This window comes from Camelus bactrianus, chromosome 5 (assembly GCF_048773025.1).
Source record: "Camelus bactrianus isolate YW-2024 breed Bactrian camel chromosome 5, ASM4877302v1, whole genome shotgun sequence".
NCBI classification, from domain to species: domain Eukaryota; kingdom Metazoa; phylum Chordata; class Mammalia; order Artiodactyla; family Camelidae; genus Camelus; species Camelus bactrianus.
This window is the reverse complement of record NC_133543.1, coordinates 100,964,199-100,990,750: the sequence shown is the minus strand read 5'-3', so window position 1 is coordinate 100,990,750 and position 26,552 is coordinate 100,964,199. Positions and strand designations below refer to the sequence as shown.

Here is a 26,552-nt window from a genome sequence, read left to right as displayed (position 1 = left end):
GGCCTGAGGACACCAGCGGGTGGTTACAGGAAGGAGCAGGAAACCGAAATTACTGGGGTGGGGGTGGGGTACGAATTTTAAACAGAAATTCTCAGCCTAGTTATTCTGAGTTGAAGACCAAAGTATCTGAAGTTGAAGAAAAAGACACCAACTCCCTGCCGTCAGACCGGTACGCCCACAGGTCACACGCACGGCACACGTTACAAGTCTCAAGAAAGGGAACTCTAAATAACTCAATGTGGATGCCGGGAGAATTCTTTCTCAGCTTAACCCTATATTAGGATACAGTCCAGTGATGCTCAGAGTGTGAAACGAACCGTCCCACACATGACAGACTGCTGTCATGATGCTGGGCGAAGAGGAAGCCGCCAGATTCACACTTTCAAAGGGAAAGGTGCTTGGAGTTCGGACAATTACTGCTGAGCCACAAGAAAAATGAAATTCAAACCATCTGGGCCATCCATTTACGGTGCCTTCAGCAGTTTGTCTTTACTTGTATTTTTTTCTTAACCAGCAACTTTCCTTAGTTTAAATAGTCTTTTAAAACATACAAAGTAAGGGGGGTGCTGAGCCTGGACCCCCCCGATGCAGTGATGAGTGAGCGCAGGTCGGGGGAGACAGAGCGTACTTACAACACAACACCGTATTTATTCCTCTTGTTCCTGACACAGCTGACCACGCGGGTCCCTGAGTAATAAACACGGTTACGCACCCAGCGCACAAGCAAAGACACTGCTCGAGAGCCAGTTCCTGGTGCTGCCTGGCCCGGGGGAGACCCCAAAAGTGACAAGTCAGCCTCGGCTCCTTCTGATGCCAGCCAGCCCCCGCCCCAACAGCCACCTTAACAAAGGGCTCGCACTCTGGCCTGGACCCGCACGCCCGGACCCCTGCGGCGTGGTCGGCTCTCCTTAGCCTCCCAGAAATGCCTGCGCTTCCTTCCGAGTGGCCACTGTGACTCGGGCCTTTCTTAGGAAATCTGAACACGTGATGCAGGAGAAACCTGAGACCCTTAGGGCCGGGCTCCCCCCTCCTCCACCCCCAGTGGCTGCTATTTCCCACGCCCACACGCACCCCTGCACCTGCAGGGCCTCAGCAAGAAGACAGCCCGCCACAGACGGCTCGGACAACCGGGAAACGTAAATAAAAGCCTCCGTCCAAGCTTCCGTCCACATCTGCGGAGGGAGCGTGGACTCTGCAGCAGCCCCTATCCCCAGCCATCCTGGATCCCAATACAATCGCATGCGTCTTGCCGTCTCTGAAGCAGACTGAACCCTCTCTCCCCAGAGGACACACACAGATAAATCCTCGGCGGGGCTCCGGAAAGCGTCTTAAGCGCTTGCCCCCAGACAGCCCAGCGTCCCTTCCCTGTTCTTTTGAAAGAGACACAGCTACAAAAGGCTGAAGGCTTACTGCGGAGAAAAGCCCCTCTCCCCAGCAGAGAAGCTGCTTTTCTGAGCCACTGGGGCCCCTGAGGCCTTCTTTCCGGAACCTCCCCTTCCAGGGTCACCTCTGGCCCCAGCCTGCCTCCCCTCAGGGACAAGGACGAGGCACAGGACCCCAAGAAAGACAAACACCCGCTGACATGGACAGAGAGGAGAGGAGACCATCTGGGGCAGGGAGCTGCAGAGGAAACAAAACATAGACCCAGTGACAAAGCTTCTCAGCTGCTTATCCTCATTCCCAGGCCCGGGAGAGCTGTGCTGCCTCCCCGCGCGGGGCCTGCTTAGAATTCGCCCTAACTGCAGACTTCCTCCATCCTCTGCCTGCTAGTAACTGAGGGACTCGGCTCTGTTTTCAAAATTATTCATGTACAGAAATGCACACTAAGCAGGAAAGGTAAGGCCCTCATTACACCACACACAAAATAGGCACTGGGGGGCTCAGGGGTAGAGCGCATGCCTTGCATGCACAAGGCCCTGGGTTCAATCCCCAGCACCTCCATTAAAAATAAGTGAATAACCTCCCCCCACCCCCAAAACAGAAAAAAAAACAGGCGCTCCAACTTGAAAGCCATGAACGTCCCCTTTTTTAACCAACCCTCTTGGACCAGAGAGAACACAATGGGGTGTGGGTGGGCGAGCATGCAGGCCTGATTCCCAGCTGCCTGATTAGCTCTTTGCTTTCCATCCGGGATCACGGACGAATCACCTAATCCCCAAGTACAAGAACACAGGTGAAGAAACGGCCCAGCGCACAGACGAGCTCGGAGTCGCTCACTTTGACCGCAGGCCCGTCTGTCCCTCCGTGCTGCTGCGTTAGTGGTGCCGTTACAGCACCGACCCTGCCGCTCTCTTTACTTGACTTGAGGTATCAAAGCCAGAAATTCAAGTCTTAAAACTGATAGGATTTTTTGCCAAGTAGCTTAAAGGAAAAAAAAGACTCCTGCCCGTCAGAATTCTCCTGCAACATCTCGACATTTATTTAATTGCAGGGCATAAAGATGGCTACAGACCACATTCACCTTTTGGTTCCAACAATAACCAGGAATGCTGGGTTAAGAGCAGCCAGGGAAATCACCCCTTCCCTACGTCCATTTCCGCTGAGCCGGGACACACAGGGACACCCCAACACGCAGAACAGCATCAAAGCTGTAGTTTGACTTCTTTCTTGTGCACTTCATGCTAAAAACGAGCACCGTGCAAGAACAAACAGAGCAACCGACCGGCACAAAGATGACTGTGAAGGATGATCTTACTGGCTTATCCGGGAGGAAGACTAAAATTACAAAAGAAAGGGATGTGTTTTATTTTCTCCTTGTCCTCCCGCCTCCACCCCTCCCCTGGACACCAAGACACCCCCTCCCCAAACAACAGAGTGAAAGACCCTTCAAGAGCATAGAAATGATAATGAATGAAGGCACGAGTCTTTACAAAATGCAATCAAATCTCTGCAATGCAGGCAAACAAGGTAATTTTTCTACCAGTTACTCTGGTTTGGAGACAAATGATTTCAGTGATTAAAAAAAAAAAAAGCTTAGGAGTAAAACCGCCCTCCGTACACTGTCTACACAAAGAGTAACAACTCCATGCGTGCTGAATGAATGAAGCACGGAGAGCCAACAGAAGACAGCGCATCGTGCTGACTCACAAGTTGGAGATGCAGGGCTGAACCTGAGACACTGATGACCGTCCCCTGAGCACTGCGGTGCCCCAGGCCCACTCAATACGGCACCAGCAGCGCGACAGCTGTCACCACTCCATGGGTCCCTTGTGAAAGGTCCCTCGGGCCAAGCCCTCCCGCATTCCCTGCTGTGTTCCTCTTGGTGTGCTCCCCGCCCAACCTGGCCTCAGACTCACCTGGGACACTTGGCCAAACTGGCAACAGGTGAGCAATGGCAGGCTCATCCCATTAGAACATGAGAACCTGCATTTCTCACAAGCTCCCCACGGGACTTGACTCACACTCCTTCAGCTTTGCAAACTTTACTAAGCAGATGTTGCAAACTCCTTAGCAAAGTCCAGCATCACGATTTCAGACCACACATTGTGAGAGCCCTGCTTCTCCCACCTGGCCTCACCTGTCCTAATGTCCAGGACTGCACAGGACAGGGAGACACAGAGGAGAAGCAAGGAACTTGGTGGGAGAGGCCAGGAGCTAAGGGCTGATGGTGACCTCAACCTCTCGGGTACTTCCAAGTCTGGCAGTTTCCTCACTGGTGAAACAGGAGTCTTTCCTTCCCACTCAGAGACGACGTAACGTAACCCCTCTCCTATCAAAGGCCCCCCACCCCATGGAAGCCCTCCTATGGCCTCTGGGGCTTCTAGCACCCCATGTCCTGGGTCTCACAGCCACGGGGGTGGACGCAGACCATCTGAGTTCACTGCCTTGTTGGGGCCACAAGTGACAGCAGGTCACACGTGAGCCTGAAAAGCACGTGGCTCGTAAAACCCTCATCAAGCAATCCAACTGCAGTTATCGGCTACCATGGTTCAAGGCAAGCCAGGAAAACCAGGTAAAAGGTACTGCCGGTTAGTTTCAATCCCGAGCCAATTCATACTACGTGGAACCATGTGGAACTGCCACGCTGGAGGTCACGAGTGGCCGAGCAGCAGCCAGTTCACACGGTCCACCCCAGTGTGAGAGAGCGCACGGGGAAAACTGTACCCACATGGCGTGAACACTAACATACGTCAGAAATTCTGCAGAGTTTAACATAAACCTGAAAATACCTCCATCCATTCTCTCTCAGCAAAAACAACACAATCAAAGGGACGGAGCAAGCAGGCTACGATAAAGCAAGAGATCTCTCACTAGACGGACTGAGACGGCGAAGCCCCACCTCCCGGGTCCCCACCTCAGCAGCGGCAAGGACCCAGCTACCTAAGGACCAGGGAGGGCCCGCCTGGCTGTGACACAGGCTCCCGCCCCCAGAGCCGGCACCATGTCCTTCCCTCGGGGTCCCAGGACTCATCAGACAAGACAGCCAAAAACTCATCTTCAAGGATATTAAACCAGCCATCCTTTGGCTCCCGGATTCACTCCCCAAGAGAGCTGCAGAGAAGCACAGCATGCAGCCACAGCATGCACATTAAAGTCAGTCCTCCCTCCCTCCACCCCGTTTGGATCCAGTGACCGCAAATACAGGTTCCAGCAAACCTCCTGCAATTACATTCAAGACCACAGAACAGAAACCTGCCAGCACAGGTGAATTTTTAAAAACATCACAGTATCTCAGGGATTGAGAAGTTTGTTTGAAACATTACATTTCACAATGATCCTTTTTCAAGTATTATTTCTGGCCACGGAAAAGTGAAGGAGCATTTATTTTTACTTTAAAGCATTTATAACCCCAAAATATAAATGGATACACCAAGGGGGAGCAGCGAGCACGCCCACACAGAACAGGAGCGCTGGGGGAGAGACGAGGGCTCTCGTGTGGCATCACTTCTGTGCTGAGACGGGAAACGCACGTCCTTAATAAAATAAACCCATCTCAGTGCAGCGGGAACGAGCCACACTGCACAGCAGTTAATGCAGGATCCGCTGATGACTCTCAAGTGGAGAATTTAACAGACGCCCACTGGCACGGTTTTCCATGGGGTGATTTGATTTCTTACTTGAGGATCCTTGAGTCTCTATAATAAATGGAATAAACCATAAACTCTTGGGATCCCAGATGCATCCTAGGCTCCCCTGGAAGTTTGGGTTGCCTTCTGGTGGCCTGAAAGGTCCTCAAACCAGACAATGTCCCACCCCGCCACCCTCATTCCCCAATAGCATCCAACCCCTACTCATGGGGCACCCCCCAGGGCAGGGTGACATGTGCTGGACCGCCAAGATGCCCCAACCCCCTCACCGCAGGCACAGCCAAACCGTTCTCAACCGTCTTCCTCCCTCTGAGCTGTGATGTGAACCAGACTCTCAACATGACCAGACTCTAAGGGGATCCTCTCTCTCCTGAGGAGCCCCCAAGCCCCAGCTCGAGAGGACCCGCACGCTTTCATGTCCTCAGAAGAGGGAGGCCTCCCTTCCCCACGGCTTCCCCCACAGCGCTCCTACATGCCCCACAAAGCACCTCGTTCCAGAACTCTCCGAGAACACCACCGCTGTGCTGGGCACGTGAAGAACACTTTCAGATTTGTGTCTGAGGATAAGGAAAGTAGTGGGTGTGCAAATCTGAGAGCAGAGAGGAAGAAAACGTTCCTTTTCTCCTTCAAATACATAAGCTGATGCCCACCCGCGGCCTGGAGCGGCGCAGAACCACCTACCGAGGACCGTTCCGCACAGCCCTGGCAGGTCTGGGTTGTGTGTTTCCTTCAGAAGGATGTGTGTTTCCTTAGCTGACGCGGCTTCGGAATGTTTTATTCACAAGTAAGACAACAATCCCAAACCGGCGACCTGATCCCACCCGGTCTCTGCTGCGCTGCTCTGAATCCAGGGCGACCATGGGTTTTGCTGCAAACGTCTTTTGAGGGCAAACTTTGGATGGCCCAGCAGGATAACCCTGCGGCCCTAGCCCGTGTTAACCCAAGAGTCAGCACACGTGTCTACGCAGACAGACAACAGGCCTGTCTCCACGCTGAAACCAAGGGCCTTCCCGCAGCCCCAAAGTCTGCAGAAGAACCACCATCCAGGCCTTCTGCTCCCTGGGCGCTTCTGGCGAAGCATCACCTCTGGCTACTTACTTATTTCATGGGGGGAGGGGGGGGCTCACTTCCGGTTTTGCCTCCCAAACCTTGCAGCTTGGGAGCGAGTTAAGCCCCCATCACTGCGGAGGAAAGGCAGTCCTCACATAGCCTGGTCCCTCACTGAGGTCCGTGGAGCTGGAACACGCACCCCTGCATGTGGTTAAAGCACCATCATTAGTTGAAAACCGTTTGGGAATTTGTGCTCTGAATTACATTAACCCTTACAGTCACAGAATGCAATGTGGACACGGCGGTACGCTTTTGGGACAGTCACTTAATGACTCTATAAAGAGTAAATTTTGGCTATGAAATGTTCTAGGGTCTCAGAAAGAAAGACCAAGTGTGTGGAGGTGCCATGGAACCAGTGGGAATTCAAGAGGGCTGCCAAACTTTTTTGGGGGAAAAAAAAAGTACATTCAACTTTAAATCTGTATCAGGGTCCCAAGCTACAATGTTACGGAAGGTCAGCTCCAATTTCCCACCAAACCAACCGCTGCTGTCCAAAACCTTCTTGTTTTATATTTCAGTTTTCTACGCAAAACAACCGTAGCCAAAGACACTGCTGGGTCCTGCCCTGAACCAGCTCAGCTCAAGCTGCCCACTGTCCCCACACCCTGGCAGTGACACCTGGCACCCCTCCCACCAGAGGAAGGAAAGAAAGATACAGGGGCCAAGGACACAGGCTTGAGTTTGAAGTCTTGGGATGCCTGGCCTAACCAGAGCCCTCTGCTTCCTTCTTGCAGGAGCCCAGGGACAGGGGCTGTCTGATGCCCACGTGGTCCAGGCCACCTGGGCCAGGCCTCCCTCAAGCTCCTCTCTGTTCTCCCAAGAGCTGCCCACAGGGGCTTGATAAAGACCCATGCCAGGGTCTTAGCATAGAGGAGGGGTTCAACCTGTACGTCATGGGGACTTGTGGCTTGGGTGACAGCTTCTATAAGTCAGAAGATTAATAAGAACTTTGAAATGATGGCTGGTATGATCACTAATTGTTCAACAGGAACAGTGGCTGCCACACTGGGCTGCTGGAATGAAGTGTCCCTGAGACAAAGACCCCAGGAACACAGGGAGCCGTGGCCCCATCACTGAAATGCCAGGTCACTGCCAAGGACACACAGCCTCCTGTCAGGGGCTCCCGGCACTTTTAAGCCGCAGTAAAACATTGTCATCTCAGAACAAAGTCAGAAACCTACATTTTGTAAGATTTAAAATTGTGAACAGAAAAAACAAAACAAAACAAAATAATGTGTCCTTATTTCAATACCCAATGAAACTGCAGTCTTTGAAAATGAATGTCAAAATAAAGATATTTTATGTAAAGGTCTGAGTCAGAAATGGCCAGAAAAAATAAAATCAGAGGTTAAATCCACGGCCATTTTTCTGAGACGGGGTGCAGCCGTTTTCCTTACTGAAGCTTGAGCAGGCACATACATACATTAAAAGGTAATTTCAAATTGACTATACTTCAGTTAAAATAAATTAACACAATACTGTAAATCGACCATACATCAAGTTTCTTTTAAAAAAAGGTTAATTTCTACAATGCTGCTTAGATGCTGCGGATGAGCAACAACCACTATGAGTGAAAGTTAAGACAAAGCTGGAAACAAACAAGAAAATCCTCCTGGTTGAAATCGATTCTGAAAAAAACAGAGCCAGCTCAGGTATTTGCAGTTCACATGCTGCATTTCTGTCTGCCTTAGCTGGATATAATGGGGCCTGACAATTTTAATTTCATAAACAATGGTGAACAGTCAGCAATATTTTTTAATTCACGGTGCAATTAATGTTTATCCTAAGAGATGGCTTGGTAATAGATGACGATGAATCCAGAAGGTTACTCCAGGGTAAGCAAGCAGAATTGTCTTCCCCTACTGCCCCTGCAGTTTGGCCAAAAAACCTGTAAGGTTGGCGGAGGAGTGGAGGCAGTGGGACCAGCAGGGCCCAGAGTCCACTCCGTGTCTGTCACCCCAGCCCATCCATCGCCAACAGAGAAACATCACTCTACCTGGACTGAAGGAGTCACGGGGTGCGTGGGGACTCACGTGGCCCACTGCTCCTGGAGGGGCTTCCTGAGGACTGACTAAACACATCAAACAGGAGACAGTTAACAACCAGCACGTCCCCGGGCGGAGGTGAGAATTCTTGCTTCAAATCCGCACGCTGCACCGAACCCTGGGCCACTTCCTGCAAGTCACATGCCTCTTTGGGCCTCACACCCTAGAATCTTCTCTTTTGGGAACACCCTTCCAAGCAGACCCCGGCTGGCTGGGGCGTGCAGCAGCCACGCCTCTCTCAACTTAATGGCCCGTGCTGACCAGAAGGGAGGGGTCAGAGACCCTGGTTCCCTGACATGGCCTTCGGCGAATGTGACCCTCGACTTAAGGCAGATAAAAGCAAGTCAAAACCAAAAGAGTTGGGATCTTTCTCTTTATAAGGTGGGAACAGGGCTCATGGTCAGTTAGCATGAATGATCTATTTTTCCCCCACAAAGAGGTCTGCAGCCCTTGCACAGGAAATGGGCAGTGATTTCACAGTGCCACCACCAATTTTGCGGCTGCGTTACATGATTAAAATAAATACCGCCCATTAGGATGTAATGTCCAGCAAATCTAATCACCGTCCTGGCAGAAGGTCTGCGGAGTCTGCTGGCAAACAGGGCTCCATGTCTCCTCCCTATGGGCTTCGTCTGGGGCCTCACATCCAAGAGATGACGACGCAGGCGGCCAAGTGCCTGATGAGGGCCTGTCCCCATCATCACACCTGTGTCCCCCGTGCCCTCCAGGACCTGCTGGGACTTCCAGGCCCCTGTCACTGACATTCGGGGTCAATACTGCTCACGAGCCATGGATTAAAAATTGGCAAACAAAACAAAAAAATTGCCAAAAAAACTAACAAAAACTCCCTCCCCACTGGTCAGGCAGTGTCCGTCACCACGTTGCCAGTCCTGGCCCCCCTCCCACGCATGCACCGTCTCCACCCGTCTCTCCCCTGTCCTCGGCATGAAAGAAACCCCAGTGGGTACACAGAAAGGGATTAAGACCTGAAGTCCACAGCAGAGGGTCTGGCGACGGTCACAGCCATCACCGGCACCTGGCCCGACAAGCGGCACAGTGTCTCTGCAGGAAGCTGCCTCAGGCCCCGGCTCACGGAGGCCCCGGGGGACAGCTGCCTCCCTGCCCCTCTCCGCGCTCCCTGGGCTCGGCGCCCAGGGTCCTGCGCATACACGCGCACCTCACCTTCCATCTCTCCTTCCCCAGCGAGGGGCCCCCACGCAGCTGACCCTCTGCCCCCGGCAGCTCAGATGCACACAGCATGGACACTGCAGTAACGGGGTGCAGGCTCGGGTGCAGGCTGCACCCCGACAAAACAGGACACCCTGAACAAAACCTGCCTGGGCAGGGACGAGCCCCAGAAGGTTAAGTGCCACACGCCGAGCCTGAAGACTGGGCTACAGAGCGTGTGCCTCGGCCCACAGCTGAACAGCAGGTCACGAAGCGGAGACGCGGCCTGTAAACAAGTGCACGGAAGGTGGTCTGCGTGGTCCGCAAGTCACCTGACAGCAGCGGCGACCTCTGAGGAGGAAGAGGAGGCAGAGCGATGTTCTTTTTCTCTTTTACTGATTTTGGTCCTGTTTCAATTCTCTACCAGGGCCGTGCAAGTTTCTGCAATAAGAAAAGGCAACAGAGACACTTTCTCAGACAGAAGTAGCTCCTTTTTACGCCTCTAAGAGCGAGGGGCGTGTGAGATGACTCATCCACGTGGCGATCCAAGTGGCAAAGTCGGAGGCCTTAAGTTGGCCTCAGTGTCTGAAGCATCAGATTAGGGAGGAAACACCAGGAGATGGTCCCCGTTATCACTGGACTTCTTATTCCTCAGACTATGACTGTCAGAGACCCTTAGCTGGTTCTGAAGTTATAAGGTCCATTTAACAATAAAAGAATAGAAATGGAATTTTATATATATATATATATGTGTGTGTGTGTGTGTGTATATATTCATTCCCCAACTGCAGGGGCACCGTCTCCCCCATCAGGAACGCCCCCGCGCATCACACCCAGTTCAGTGTCGCCGCGGAGACACAGGCCGCGGGGGAGGGCGGTTCCCTGTGTCGACACTGTGCAGGTTTAACTGGGAGGCGGGAATCTGGGTCCCCACACATCCTGGCACCTGCTCACTCGGGCAGTCTGTCCTCTGTGTCTGAGCTGTGTCTGCTTTCCAACGACACAGCAGCTCTCAGGAGGGAAGGAGACAACGCGCGCGCACACAGGGCAGGTGTGCAGGGACGGCTGGACACCTCCCCAACGGTCCGAAGGAGATGCCCAAGTATCTCCCCAAGACCAGGTCAGGCTCCCCAGCCGTCTTCTTGGTTCCCAGGGCCATTTGTTCCACTTTGATCAGACATACGCAACTGCTGACAACCGACCTCTCCCCTCCCTCAGTGAGCCGTGGTCAGCAGCAGAGACACTGGCCTCGCCCATGGGCGCCCCAGCTGGACGTGCTGGCAGGAAGGCACCCAGCGCCTAGCCCTCAGGGCCTGGGTTCCCCAGAAAGGGGCAGACGCGGGAGCAGAGCTGGGGCAGGCGGAGAAGACTCTCTCAGTACACAGCTCCCGTCCCGGAGCCCTGGCACTCTCACAGGAGGGCTCCGAGGTCCCAAGCTCACAGCTTAACCAGAGAAAACCCAGCAGTGAGAGGCTCCCAAGAAGGCTTGTGGCAGATTTAAAATAGCCACGAATCCAAGCCAAGCCCTAGGCCCAGACTCCAAGTGTTTACACGGCTGGATTTAGAACTCTGAAAATAAAACCCTTGATTTGGACTTCTCAGACCAATACTCAGACTGGACTGGAGGGGAAGAAAAATCACAAGCAAAGAAAAAACACACTGACTTCGCCCAAGATGGAGCAAGAGGGACCAAACTCAAGACCAGCACACCCGCCCCGGCGGGGCCGCCACGCAGCCTCCCAGCTCTCCCAACCCTCCTCTCCCCTGCGATCTCGGAAAAGCAGGAATCGCAAGGGAATACAGGGAAACAATACTAACCTCTCCTGGCTTGGGTTTGAGATGGAGGAGTCAGGGACCAGCCCTGTAGCGGGCCTGCCAGTGTGAGGCCCAGAAATTACGTCTCTGAAATAAATGACCGGGGGGGGGGGGGGGGGCGCAGTAGCACAACAGACCTGAGACGCCAGACCTACCCAGGTCGACACCTCAGCCCCATGCCGTCCCCTCCATGGACGGCTCACGGACACACCACGTGTCCCTGCACACACACTCTGCCTATCCCTCTCTGTGTGGTCCCCAAATGTGGGGTCTGGGGCTGCACAGAGACCCGCTCAGGTCCGCTAAACCGAGCCCATTAACAAAGATACCCAGTACCGTGTCAGAGTCAGCCTAAGAAGCGTGGCCACCTCCGGCTGTGTCCCCCCAGGGGCTGGGACAGGGAGGACACAGCGACATCACTTTTCCCACCACTTACTCTAGGTCCCAAGAACCCAGGACTGTCCCAGTGTGGCGGGAAGGGAGGGTGAAGGCAGGCTGTTAGTGATGGGGCGGCCGCCGGCTCCTCTCTCAGCCTTCCCGTCCCTCTGCACAGATTGCTCTCTGCAGAGAACCCATCAGCCCTATTGATTCGAGGTTGCTGGAATCAATAAGTCAACATAAGCAAAGTGCTTCCAGCAGAGCCCAGCCTGGCACACAGTACGCCGGTGCGGCTGCTGCCGCCTGACTGTGACACAGCCACACAAGTCGAAAGAAGCACCAGCAGCCTGCTCCCCAAACAGCAGGTTTGCTGCGAGGAACACCAGGCTGCAGGGCAGGAGAGGGGACCCAGGACAGTCCCACTGTCCCCCGCCTTCCCCCCACACCTGAATGCCCTGAAGTCCATCCCTCCACTGCAAGAGCTGGGCATGCTGGAAGATCCCATCCCTTGAAATCATGGTTTCCATCTCAGCAGCAGCAGCCCCTGGTCCCAGTCCCAACGGGCAGGAGCCATTTCACACGCGGGCAGGACAAAAACCTCAACATAAAGAAAGGGCCTCCACGCCCACCCAGAACTGGAAATGCTCATGACAGATGCTCGTGGAGCACGGGGCTGGAGGTGGTGGGATCTGATCTCTCTGGAGGCAGCCTGCATCTGCAGGGCACACAGAGGACCCAGGGAGAGGCAGAAAATTCCAGAGTGCGTCTGAAGCAGAGGGGCTGTCAACGTGAAAGGCAGCTGAGCTGTGGGACCCTCGCTGACCCCTAGAACTGGGGAAAGAAGGGACAGGAATAGCGTTCCACATGCACAGCCAGGACCCCACACTCCAACAGGCACACGGAGGAAACCCAACCGTCCACAGACCCCGAAGCCGGGATGCCGTTCAGACCTGAGTGTTGGAGGACGGGGGTTGGAGGGGAAATCCAGGAACATCCTCCGACCACCAAGAGCCTAACTCCTGGGAATGTGTTCCTCCCTCCAAAGAGATGCTTAATGACTGGAATCCTTCTGACCTCCCTCCCTTGCGTCTGTCTGTCAGTACCCCAGATAAATCTCTGGCTACATCCCAGGAATGAAGAGAACATTCCTGTGTATTTTGGAAGAATTGAAAAGCTGACAGCTCATCTAAACAAATAAACCATGTTTCAAGTGCTGGTTACCACATATAACATGATTTTATCTGCGTGTTTTATCAAATTGTAACTGACATGCACCAAGTACACTGAAGTTTGGACACTCACCTGAAATGGACTTTAAGCTGGTATCTAAGATGAACGATCTTTCTAGGATTTACTTGGCATTATACACACAAGCCATATTATCACCCCAAAGGCACGTCTATACAAATGAGAGCCAGGCGTCAGTCAGAGGCCTGCCCGAGGGACGAAATTCCAGGACAAAAAAGCTGTGGGTTAACAACAGCCACCGGGGAAGCTGAGACTGAAAGCGCAACTTGGCGAGATGGACCTCAGGACTTAACCTCCCTCTGAAGGATCGAGATCTATCTAAAGGCTGTAAAGAAAAGGAAAACGCCACAAACATCTCCTGCAGGGTAGGAAACGAAGGGACCCAGGAATGCAAATCTGGTGACAGCGCTTCCCTGGATTCTCCTTCGGGGAACAGGGTGCACTTTCAGAGCTGGGGCTCATCCCTTCACTGGACAGAGGCTGTCATCAGCCCCACCCACCTGACCTTTAACCCGCAGGTCTTAGGAGCGACCCCGTAAGTAATAATGTCTTCACGATTCAGCAGGACCCAGTAGAGGAGGGATCAGGGAAGGTGGTTATTCAGAAAGCTTTCCTTTGAACCAGAATCTGGACGACACAGGTCAACCTGTCCATCAGTGAGCATGTCCAAGCCTCCGGCAGGTGCTGCCAACATGCAAGTATTCTTTGCAAAGGGGCAGTGAGTGGGCTGCAAACCTCAGCATGGGCCCCTGTCACTCCCCAGCTTCTTGGCTGACCTCGTAAGTTACTCATGCATTTTTACATTTTAACTCATTTAAACATTAAATACTGAACGTATTATTTCATAATTTATAAAATGTCTATTTGCATAAATTATGAATACTAAATATTAAATTTTAATCAAAATTTTAAATATATATATTTGGGAGAGATAAAAGACGCAAGCACGTTTCAAAAAAAAAAAAACCAATGAAACCCCAAACTGTTACTTCTTTCCAAGGGGTCATTATTTTTACCCATTTCACCTTAAACAGAAGAAATTATTTTTCATTTGAAAGCAGAGTAAGATTTCTCACACACATAGAACCTCACTTTCCGTGCTGGCCAGGGTGACAGGACTTCCAGAGCAGCTCCTGTCGTTTGGGGAGGAGGGGAGGGGCTGGGTCACCACCAGGGAGGCAGCAGCAGCCTTGGGGACAGAGCGCAGCTCACCCGTTATCCGTCGCCACCAGCCCAGGTCGAGTGTGCTTATCACTCCTTCCTTCTCGGGTGAGGACACTGAGGCACGGAGAGGTGAGATTACGTGCTCAAGGACACCTCCCAAAAACGGCAAAACCTGGCATCCAGCTCAGGATGCCTCATTCTCTGCCAACCAGCGGCACGGGCTCGACGACCAGCTTGAAAGGGCTTCACGACACACCTACCACTGTCCCTAGAGGAAGACACACAGAAACCAAACCCAGCAGCATGGTATCATGGGCTAAAGCATGCAAACTGGTGAGCCGCCGCGGCAGACACGACTTGGTGCATACATCGATGGAAAGCAATACATTTCACCAAGACTCCAATTCTGAACCGATCTGCCTGTTAATAAACTACTCTTGATAGTCCATAATCCGCCAGAGCCGCTGGGCGTGGTATTCGTCAGGCGCCGGTCAGTGCCGACGGCAGATGGAAAAGCTGCGATGAGTTTGTGACGCTTCTATGGTATTCGACGTTTATTCTCGTCTCATAAACTTGAGATCTCAGTTTAAGGAGGGGTGGGGGCAACGCCCTTCAAACTCTAACAGGTCTTTACAAAGACAAGACCCCCCCATGTGGGTCTGCATGCGTCTGTCTGGGGGAAGCAGGTGGACAAGGCAGTTAAAGGAGGCCCAGAGCGCCAAGCTGGAAGTGACTCTCCCTCTGCTGCAGTGTGTGCTTTCTACCCGGGGTGGGGGGCCGGCGGGAGAGAGGTGATGGCGCCAAAACCCGCAAAGAGGCCAGCGGACTGACCATGTGAAAGGAGGACAGAAAGCAGCCATGGGCACAGGTCATCTCATCTGGTGCCCGCGGCCCTGGTAACAGCGCAGGCGCCCAGACGGGGGGCTCAGGGGGTGCTGGGGGATGATTCGGAGCAGAGCCTCTGGGGGCTGTCGCTGCCCTTCCCACTGGGTGCCCGCTCTTCTCAAGGAGGCCTGGACACGACAACCTGCCGTCAGAACAAACATGCCCTACATGGTGAATTCCCTGTGGGGACTCGCTCCAGGATGCTCCTTTGAAGGTGCGCTGCCCGGCTCAGAACCAGTCCCAGTGGATGTCATCTGCCCCCAGGGCAAAGACAAGCCCCCGAGAGATGCTTGAGAGGAACACAGGTCCAATGACGCCATCTGTAACACTGTGTAAGGAAACCCGAAAATGTGACAACACGGGATGCTTCAAATGACCCTGCTTACACCACAGTCCACGGCTCGCACTTCGTGTGCTGTGCCAGAGCTTACTGCTCTGAGGGCCGCAGGTCACAGCCAAGAGAGGCGTCAACCACTGATCGATACAACAGGAAGAGGGCGGCCCCCAGGGATGCAGACGACTGCAGTTCAGGCCACAGGCTCTCCGGGAGGAAAGCAGAAGCGGGCCTCATGAGAGGCAGAGTGCGGACGCGGCACTCAGAATGGCTTTCGGAAATCAACCCGCATTTGGCTCGTGTCAGGAAGGAAATGAATCCATAAGCTAAAAATGGAGTTCACTCTTCCAGCTACACGAATAAAGAGACAATAAAGATAAAAAAAGAATAAGATGAAAAAAGATAACTCTTTTCTCCCCATTTATAAATTGAAGGTACAATGGTCAACAATTTCAAAAGAAGTAGTTAAACTGCAGATCATTAGAAAATACGGGATGAAGGAGCGAAAACAAAATGCAAGGTTAATTCACACTTGCAGCTTTGGCAATGCACTCACCTGACCTGGGCAAATTTACATCTCAGAACACCTGTAAGCCAAGCCTTCCCACGTAGCTGATATGTTCCAGCTTTGAGTCTTTTGCAAAACATACTACAGACAATCATCCTAAAGCAAAGCTGTTGGGTCAAAGAGCTTTTAGGACTTGCTTTCACATGCATTCTGGCCTCCTTGACAATCAGCCACGGTGACTGTCAACACCTACTTAAATAAATGAGGTGGGGGGCAGGGCAGTGAAGCGCCTTCTCAGGGCACTTTGCAAGCCTAAACTGGCAGCCAAGACCAAACCCATTCCACTGACAGGGGATGCTGCACCATCCCCACGTGGTAGCTTTAAAAGTCATCCCTGATAAACAGAACATTCTTTCCGGCCACCATCATCGTCATGACTCACATACCTGAAGTCAGCTTCCGAGGCAAGGACGCTAAAGAAAGCAGTCAAGAAAGCGGCACAGGCTGGGAGAGAATCAGATGAAGGTCACACTAGGACATCACCCACCGCCTTGAGGACAAGAGGACAAGTGGCATCAGTACCCAGATGGCCCAAGAGGAGCCCGAGAAGCACGAGCCGTGGGGGCAACTGCCGGGAGGGAGGGACGGATCGCTTCTGGCTGCCAGGCTGCAATTCTCATAAATCTCAGTTCAGCCAGCTGAGTACAGCAGGAGCCTCATGCGGGGCCACGTGGGGGAGGCAGGCGCTCGCCACAAAGAGCGCAAATGCACCTCCTGTTCTGTAAGTCTGAGGGAAAGTTTCTGCTGAGAGATCAGGCACAAAAGTCATCAAAACCCTAGGTCCTAAAAGGACTCTCGACCTTAAAATCTAACACGGGGCTTTGAGACCACCAATTCTAAGCCCCCAGACAACAAACACAGCACCCCTTCCAACATTCCCTGACCAGCCTGTGCTTGGAAGCCTCCATGGAAAGAGGCAGCCAGCTCCAACTGAGAAGTGCCTTCCTAACTCTGAGTCAAACTTTCCCTAACGCATCTCACTAGTCCGGGTCCTTCTTCTGTTTGCTTCTTGAAAACTGGGTGACACGTCTGCAGGTTCCCCTTCCAAGTTAAAGACCCTCAAGTGTCTTTCCTGATCTGGTCTTCCATAAGCCACACCAGGAAAGCAGAGCAGGCCTCCTGAAGTCTGAAGTGAGAGGTCAGATTCTCAGGAGTTGGGATTCTAGTTTGGGAACTAAAATAACCAGAATGACAGACGCAAGTATCTCGGGGCTATGGGTGAGCTGGGGGGCACCAGGGAGACAAAGCCTGCCTTGCTCAGTCCACCACTCCACCCGTGACCGTGCCTGCGTCTAAGGTAGCAGGACTGAAGCTGCAGGAAACAAGTCACAAGTGTGCATCCCCAAGTCCGAAATCCTGTTACATATATCTCGCAGACCAACCGCTTTTTCCATTGTTTGAAAGCCCCTGCTAATTGGAACAGGAAGGTACAAAGTGGATAAACGCCTGCCATCCTCCCACCCCTATCAAGTGGCGTCTGAATAATTTGGATCTGATGTAAGAACTAGAGAGGGCAGGAGCTGCATCAGAGAGGCCGGAGGCATTGTTTACAGAGTCAATTCTCAAGTGTTGGACAGTCAGCAGCGTGGCTGAAAGAAGCCCTTGCGATGACAGGCACAGAGGGCGCGAGGGGACGCAAGATCCCCTTTGACAAGCGTCCACTCAGATGAATCTGTATTCCACTGGTACCCAAAGACAGCCCACGGGATAACGGGAGTGGTCCTAAGTGTTGACCGAATGACTGTTACACTGAGTCACGCAAAATCTCATACCTGCTGGTCGCACCAGAGATAGTTACAAAGCGTGGATCTATTCTCAGCATATAGGAAAGCAAGTCTCCTTTTCCTTTTCCTTCCCACCAAATGAAGTGCCTCTTAAAATCATCTTCACGTGTTAGGTAAGGAGAAGCCAGAGGACCCCTTCGTGAGCCCTGGCTGGCACGCCCTGGTACCTAAGGAGGGAACAGAGATGCCCATCCTCCAGCCCAGGACGCTGCTTTCTTTTGTAAGCTTTCTGAGTCTTTGGATGCACTAGTTTGAATTGAAAACCAACACGAAAAGGAAATTAACAAGAGATAAGAAAACAAAGTGTCAAGATGCATCTTTGCATTAAAACCAGCCAAACGACTGTATGTGCGCTAACATTTTTTAAAGTGTAGAAGCATCTACATTAAGTAAACTAACAGGAGAAAAGAGAACAGATGTGAACGCCTACATCAACAGACACACAGGAGAAACAGAATTCCTAAGAACGTAACCCACAGACAAGCAAGTATCATCATCACAGCAGACTCTAATTTGAGCTGAACAAAGCCTAGACCAAAACGATGGCGGGCAGATGGTCCTTCCTCTCAAAATGATGCAAAGACAGTAATCGCCCTTCTTTTTGCTAATCTGTTGACCTTAATACCAATTCTGTTCATCACCTGGGGAAACAACTGCAGCTGTACACACTTCATCTCAACCACTGTCCTAAATAAATAAAACCTGTTCTTTTTCATTATTTTTCCCATTGTGTCATTTTAAATGAATATAATTTTTCAAATAATTACAGAAAAGAATAACAATAGTCTAAGGGAGAGTTCCCATCAAAAACAAAAACTTTGCGCCAAAAAAAAAAGAAAAACAAAAACAAAAAAACCTCGTGGAAACCATAACATCCTTTTAATGCTTGACACTGGCATTAGTCATACAGATCTAAGGAAAAGGAATGACTTGTTATGAGTTAACTATAGAAATCCCAACCAACTTGCTGGTGGAGAATCTCCTCTTTTCTACCTGGCAAACTCCTACCGATCCTGTAAGACCCAGATCATTTATCCCTCCTTGAGGCTTTCATTAACTCCTTCCCCTGCTCAAGGAAATTTGCTCTTTTTTTTTTAATCTCCCCCTACCTCCTCTCAATTCCTCCCACATTTATTACAAGCTTATGTGCCAAGCAAGTGCATTTAATTCCGCAGTACAAGGAGGAATGCTACAGGGTTCATTCACGCCCAGGAGGGACTCACTGACTATTAGACCTGGCTGACATGTAAATGCAATTACTGCTACACACCAGGACTAGTGCTCCAACGGCGGTGCGCTGTGCAGAGAAATACAGCCACACCTTCCTCTAAGTAGCCCATGAAGCTGTGATCCACTGTGCTCCACCTGCCCCAACAGGCTCCAGACCTATGAGATCAGGAACTGTGCCTTAGTACGCCCAAGCTCTCAGCTCCTGCTGCAGAACATACCACAGAAACTCAATAAATGCCTATTAACGCAACAGAAAAACAACTAAAAATACACATTGTCATATCAGCGCTTTATAGTTGGGCTTGAGACTTCCAAGTAAAAGTATTTAATTGTGTAACCAACCAGATGGCTGCAATGGGCCCACGTTAAAACTGGAGGACTTTTTTTTTAGTAGATGTACTTTTGAACATTCCTTTGGGGGCAGGATATTCCAAGCCCAGGTTGACATAAAGAAAGATGCTAACAGGTGAATATGCTGAAACACGGGCTCCAACTTGATAAAATAAACATGGCAAGACATAGTCCAAGCTTCCCACGCCGGCTCAGAGGGTCTCTGGCTGACCAGAGCAGCTCTGCCCACATCCCAAGGGGGCTGCTCTGTCTCCAGAAAAACAGCTCAACCTTTTAACAAAAAGAATGGGGATTTTCCTAAATTACTACCTGGAGTCATTTATTTAAAAAAAAAAACAAAAGTGAATTTCAAAACCCTGAATATATAATTAACTCAAAATGTCTCAAGTAAGAAACTCTGAGCTACATCCTTTCATCCTTTTTTCTTTTTAACATCCTTTCTTTGAAACCCCTTATGTCCTTCTTAGCAACAAATCAAGCTTAGAAATAAAAATGTATCAAGTTATTTCGGTCATTTCACTGCTGCTTCCTCTCGCCACTGAAGTTTTTTTTTTTTTTAAACTATAAAACAGTCTATCATGCTACACAAATTGAATGATACAAATTAAGGGAATCAAAAATTAAAGAACAAAACCACATAGAAATGTGCTGTCAAAAATCAGTTGTAAATTACTAATTTAAAACGCTAACCTCAGTCAGGGCTATCAATGAATCACTTTATTGCTGTAATCAATCCTCCTGGACAGCAGCAGAACACCCTGAAAAGCACATGCAGTCCTGGACTGGCATTGCCTGCAGCTGGTTCCAAGGAGGATCAGCAGGCTGGCCGGATGCAGAGGGCACGTGCCAGAGAGTGACAGCCTACAGTGTAATTAATCACTTATTTGTCTTTCTTTGCATTAAATTATACTTGTGTCAACAGACTCTGCCCTAAGACATGTGTATCAGGTAACAGAAAGCTGCCCTTGATTTGACATAAGGCCTCTATGAAACATTCTAGGGCTTGCTAACAATTACAAACCTTACAGCGAGCAGCAGCCCTGGAACTCTGGGAGGCACCTGTTAGACATCACAGGCGAGGAAGAGGAGATGCCCCAACAGACGAGAGCCAATGGGGCTTAAAGAGCATGCGACAATCATCCAACAAAGGTAGGAGCTTCAATCCCTTCCTCCTAATGCCCTGAATTAGGATTACAAGAAACCCAGAGATACGTGCTGAGGGCGCCTGTGATTCTCAAATAAGACCCCAACCATCTTGCAAAGGTACCTATCTAAGACTACGCATCACTTCTGAGAGGCCAAGTAAACCATATAATGTAACAATGAATTAGTCTGTTACTCTCCTGTAGTCAATTCAAGTATTTAACAGCTGAGTGTAACAATCTTTGCTATACACCTGAAGCTAGCATTGTAAGTAAACCACACTTCAATACATTTTTTTTTAAATTTTAACAGCTGTGAAGAGTCTAATGAAAGGAAAACCAGCCCCAGATGACAAGTTTCCTCTAACCTCCTTCAGACTTGAAAGGATGTCAAATTCTGAGATATTGTAAAGGCTGAGATTTAAAGAAAGCGACTGCTATCGCTCATGGCATGTATCACAAGTCTGCAACAGCTTACGTGTAACTCTGAACTCCAAAAAGGTCCGAAAACGGAAGCTTTATTCACAAGTGTTTAGCAGTCTCGTGGTGACAAAACACATCTGTCATACTGACTGCGAGTGTCTCAGGCTTTGCCACATTTTTTGAGTGTCTGATTACAGGGTGGTGCTGCCAGACCGCACAGGCACTGTTCCGTCACACACACCTTTACCTTCCTAAAACCCAGACTGTCCAAGTCCTGCAAACCCACCCGGCCCCGTGGTTTAAGGCTCTGGGGACCTACACCCTACAGACATTCACAGGGAAAGTGAGCTCTGGTTCCACTGCATCTGAATGTTACCTGAGAGAACTGCACGCTGAACTCAAGACCTCACTTAAACAGCACCTCAACTTTGAGTAATCTACGTCCTAGGAAGCGACTACATAAAACGTGGAAAGCAGATGATAGACTGGGAAGACCTGAAGCCGTGGGGCTGCAGCCTTTACCTGTAATAGATACCAGCCTTACAAAAATCTTGAGAACACCGACATTTCAGGCATTTTAGCCAAAGGCAGGTGAAGGGGGTAGTTTTGTGACTACCTAGAACTTTAGAATAAAGGAAGGCCCTGGGGTTCAGACTGTGCCGTAACCTACTTTGTTACCACTCGGTTTTTCTGCACAACCCACGTTGTTACCGTTACATCAGAGACCAGAGTAATTCCACCCTGACAAGGACCAGCCACAGGGAACAAACCCAGTATTACTTTAATTATTGCTATTAGTATCATCATATACTGCCCTAGAGGGCAAAATTCCAATCCACTTCACCCCTTTACCATTCCAAATCCACCACCCATCCATCCGACAGGAAACACCCAAACCCCAATGCTTTTAACCTCAATCAGTGCTGACCACGGAACCACTCTCCTCCTAAGCGGCTCTGTGCCGTCTCCCTCTCCTGCTCTCGGAGCTGTATTTGTCCGGAACCCAGGCAGCTAATTACTATTTTCGACAAAGCCCATGAGAACAAAGATGCAAGCCTGCTATTACAGGAAGCACTCCTGCCTGCCTATCTGAACTTCCCCTGAATGCAACTGACGGCAGTGGCCACTTCATACAAGCCCTGTATCTTAACAAAATGCACATTAGTTTTAAAAAAATATTTTAAGAGCATATGGGAAGAGATGGAATAATGGTTGGAGTCAAGCACAGCGCCTTCTAAAGTAAGTATTCCAAGGCAGGTTAAAACAAGATGTGTGCAGCAAGTTAAACTAACTCACGCCAGGCAACAGAGAACGTTGTTACATCCTCATTAATGAACTCAGATTTTAAACACTATCTGCACATTCAACTGCTTTCTTTCAAATATTTTCTGTCCAATTCTGAGGATCAGTGGGGGCACCCTGGAACATGACATCATCTGTCTTCAGTTTAACATTAAAAGGACTTCAGGGAGGTCAGTGGTTTCTTTGTATTGGCTGGTTTTAACACACAGCTTTGGAAGTCGGTTCACCTGTAAGGTCCACTAAGGAGGCACTCACTCTCCAGGGCTGGTGAGTTAGCAGCTGAAAATCTTCAACTAAAAGCCCACACTGCGTGTTTCAACTGCCTTTATCTCTATCAGCAGAGGAGTTTTGGTAATTAGCAGAAGGTGCAGTTACTAACGGTTTTTCAGTGGTGAGCTAAGCCCACCTGGACAGTGTCTTTAGGCACCACCCCCCACCCCTCCCTGTGAGATGGGTGTAACCATCCAGCCCACTGCCTGCCCTGGCCGCTTTCCTTCAGGGTGATGCCCACGTGTGCAGAGAGAAGGGGTTTGTGTTTCAAGTTTCTGGAGAATTCTGAGCCCCAAACAACTTCCAGAAGGTTCGCGGATTCTTGCAAGAGAATATTACCACATCTGCCTCCAGAACTCCCTGCGAGGTGCCTGTTGGAGGGCACCAGAGAACAGAGATCCGAGGGCAGGCTGTGTGCCCTGTATGCCAGAACTCATCACTAGGAAGCAGAACCCGGTCCTAGGGGAGCTGCCACCACCCGACACCAGTGTGCAGGGAGGGCTATCTCTGACCACTGGGGTGAACCCTTTTTCTCAGCAGCTCAAAAGATGAGAGCAGCCAAATCAGCGGGGCCACATCCCAGCACTCACAGATGGCAGCGCCTACAGGGAGACCAGGCTTGGGGGGTGGAGGGAAGGGAATTAAGATGAGAAATTAACCAAGATGAATGTCCTTCTCCCAGTCAGGCGGCACCACCTGTGCAGCAGCTTCAGGGGCCCAGCCCCGGCCCCCTGCTGCAGCCCCCAGGTATCACAGCCGGCAAGCACGCAGTGCAGCAGCAAGCTCAGGAGCAGGCTGCGCCAGTACCTGCGGGAGAAAGCACCGCTTGGCAAGGTGATCTCTCCCTAGACAGGCTTCAGTGGCTGAGGTGACAGACCCTGAAAGATACCCAGCACACACAGCTGGGAGCAGGGACAGTCAATCACTTCCAGACCTGCAGCACGACTGAGGGAAAAACCGCAGTACCGGAATTCGCATCCAGCACGGCCACTTGCCGACTGATGACCTGGTAGGGCGGGTCCCTTAGCTGCTCCCAAGTCCCAGCGCGCTCTGCCAAGCAAGCCGCTGCCCATCACCGCCCTCCCCTCTCCGGGCGCGCTGCCCACCTCTGCGCGGAGACCCGTCGATGCTCTCGGCGCTGGACGAGTGCGCGTCGGCCGGAGCCCGACGCAGGCTGCTGAAATAGCCGCGCGGACGCGAGGCGCCGCTCCGCGGGGAAGGACCGCCACCGGGCGCGCCATCCCTGCGCGCGAAAATGCCGCTGAAGAAGCGCAGCAGCCGGTGCTCCGACGCCGCGCCAGGGCCCGCGGCCGCCGCCCGCGCACGCTCCAGCCGCTGCAGGTCGCTGTTGTCCAGCGTGCGGTTCTTGCTTTTGCTGCGCTCCCAGCGCTCGAGGTCCGAGAGCCCATCGTTCTTGCTGAGCACCTCGCCCACGTCCAGGGTGTTGCGCTTCTCCGAGGCGGGTTGCGCGGAGGCCGCGGGCTCCAGGGCGGCCCCGAGGTCAGCCACAGCCTCGCCGCCCGGCGCCCAAGCCAGGCTCCCGGAGCTGCTATGGCGCCTCCCGCGGCCCAGAGACCGGTCCCGCGGCGCCTCTGGTCCGCTCCAGTGCCTGAAGCTAAGGCTCCGCCGCAAGGGCGCGGCCCGGACCCCCTCCACGTCGGGGCTGCCGGACGCGGGCGAGCCAGGCCCCTCCTCCACAGCCGCGGGGCTGCCGGCCAGGTCCGCGGGCTCCGGGCCGCGTGCGCAAGGCCGGAGCCGCCCGAGCTCCAGCTGCCCGGTGCTGCGGGTGCGGAAGGTGCGGAAGTCCCAGGCGCGCGGCTGGAGGTCCTCCGAGTCCTCAGCGTCCGCCGCCTCCTCGGCCTCCTCCACGAGCCGCCCGGGCGCGTCCGGGAAGCGCGCGGGCCGGGGCATCCGAGCCTGTAGAGGGTCGGGACCGCCAGGACCCGGCGCGCCCAGCTGCTCCTTCCTAACCATGGTCACGGAGATGCGGTAGACAGTCCTCCTGGGGGGCGTACCGCGCGGCATCGCGTCCGCGGGCGGAGACGCGGGTTCGCCGCTGCCGTCCAGCAGGTACATGTCGCCCGGGGCCGCGGCCGCCGCGCCGCCCGCCAGGACTCCGCCGCATCCGCGGGCCGGGCCGCACGATCGGGGCGGGCGCCAGGCGAGGCGGGGAGGGCGGGAGCGCCCGGAGTGGGCCCACGCCCCCCGCTCGCCGCGAGGGCTGCGCTCAGGCTGCGGGGACGGCGCCCCTGGCGCCCGCCGGCCCGTGCGCCGTGCGGCCCGAGTGCGGGGGTCCGGGTCCGGGACGCCGAGCCATGGGCCGACGGGGCCGAGTGGGCGGAGCGGCGGGCGGGCAGTCAGGCGTGGGGACTGTCTCGCCGGCAGGTGCGGTCGCGGCGCGCAGGGCCCGGGGCGGGCGGTGGCGCCCGCGGCTTCATTGTCTACGGCGCGGACTCCGCTCGCATCCTCGGGCCTTTTTTGCACAGTTCGGCGGCTCCGCAGCCTTCGCCACTCCCTGGGTTCGGGACGCGCGGGCAGCTGCGCCGGCCGCGGGCTGGGGGCAGGCAGGCGGCGGTTTAAAATGGAAATACGCGCCGGGGCGGGGCGGGGGCCGACGTGCAGGGACCGCGGGCCGCGCGCCCAGCCTGGCCGCCGAGTCCCGGGAGCGCGGCGGCGGCGGCGGCGGCGGGCGCGCGGCTCCGCGGACAGGCCTAAGCGCCGGGGTGGATCGCCAACGCACGGACCGGAGCCTCCGTAGGATGGGCGGTGGGGGCTTGCGCCCCGCCTGAACCGACACTCTGGAGCTTGTCTTGCAAAAGTGAACAAAATATGCGTCGTCTCTGACCCGCTAAGGGTTTATATGAAGCATCTCTCCTAATCGAGGAGCTCTGAAGAATATGCAACCCAAGCGACCTGTTTTAAAAAGCAAGGTACCTTTGGTACTCGTTGCCCTAACTTTACAAGAGGAGCAAGTGCACTCCCAGGAAGGAGAGAACAAAGATCGGGGAGGCAGCATCGCCGTGATGGCGGTCCTGTTCACCCCAGTACCCTCCGAATGAAGGACTGTGCAGCTTCACTCCTAGTACACTATTTTGGAGTCTTTCTGCAACGTGTGTGGGAAAACTCCTGACAGACAGGCATTTGCTGCCCGAGATGCAAGCGGGAGAAGACAGTGGTTAAGAGAAAAAAGAAGGCTGGCCTCTCCCAGACCTGCATGTCCACTTCCCAGAGGGCTCAGTTTTTACACCTGTAAAGTGGGGGTGGACACCACAAACAGCACCTAAACTCTGAGCATTCTTGTAGGACTGAACTCATTCAGAGACTATAGGCAGGCATTCTGCATGCTAAATACCATTAATATTTAATGTTGATTTCTCTTCCATCATATTTTTCCCACTTGCTATACCTCTTGGCTCTACAGATACTTGTTGGTTGGTTTGTTTTAACGGGAATACTGGGGATTGAACCCGGGACCTCGTGCATGCTAAGCACACACTCTACCACTGAGCTCTACCCCACACCCCTATAGGTGCTGGTTCTAGATATCTGATGCAGCACAATATTCACACAGTCGATCAACATACTCGTTCTTCATGATGTCATGAACATAGACTTCCTGGGTTTGCTGGTTTAAAAGTTTCAGAAGGAAAATGTCATAAATACAATGTCCACTCATCAAACCAGATGCTTTTCTGCAGCCTTCTCCAGGCCTGGAAATACCAAGGCTGCGGAGAAGCTGTTTCTAGGAAACGTGCTCGTGGCCAGGCCGGGCGCTACTCTGGGATTAGACAACTGTGTGTAAGAGTTGCTTCCCTTCTTTAATCTTTTAGCAAGTAATTATGGGGCACCTACTGTGTTCATGGCATTGACGAGGAAATAGAGATGAATCATGAGGTCTCTTAGGAAGAAGATTATAACCTGGTAGATCTGGGTTGTACCTCAGAGTGAAATAAAATACTCAGATTTAATGAGATCAACTGAATCAACCAGCAGTCTTTCTGGTTTATTTTTAAAAAGATACTTTAGAGCATAGTGGCTTTTTAGGGCCATGAAAGATACTCTGTATGATACAATAGTGATGGTATGTGTCATTACACATTTGCCCAAACCCACAGAATACGCGACACCAAGAGTGAACCCTAATGTAAACAGTGGACGTTCGGTGATGATGACAGGTCAATGTAGATTCATCAGTTGTAACAAATGTATCATCAGGTGGGGGGTGCCGATTGTGCAGGAGGCTGTGCACATACGGGGGGTGGGGAGACACAGGGGTATATGGGAATTCTCTGTACCCTCTGTTCAGTAT

At 52.4% G+C, this 26,552-nt stretch overlaps 1 protein-coding gene across 11 annotated transcripts in view; it reads right to left on the bottom strand.

The window, feature by feature from the left end:
- The window catches only part of AGAP1 (ArfGAP with GTPase domain, ankyrin repeat and PH domain 1), a 519,827-nt gene that overhangs the window by 352,316 nt on the left and 140,959 nt on the right, over positions 1–26,552 (bottom strand). For 3 of the 11 annotated variants that reach the window (XM_074364532.1, XM_074364531.1, XM_074364533.1), the window contains exon 1: positions 23,350–24,914. The exons of 4 other annotated variants lie outside the window; for them this stretch is intronic. In XM_074364532.1, coding sequence (XP_074220633.1) covers positions 23,350–24,319 — 970 coding nt within the window. In that variant the 5' untranslated portion in view covers positions 24,320–24,914. Of the gene's footprint in view, positions 1–23,349; positions 24,919–26,552 lie in introns of those variants that run through there. 4 more of the 11 variants (XM_074364528.1, XM_074364529.1, XM_074364527.1 and 1 more) reach the window with 4 other exon arrangements.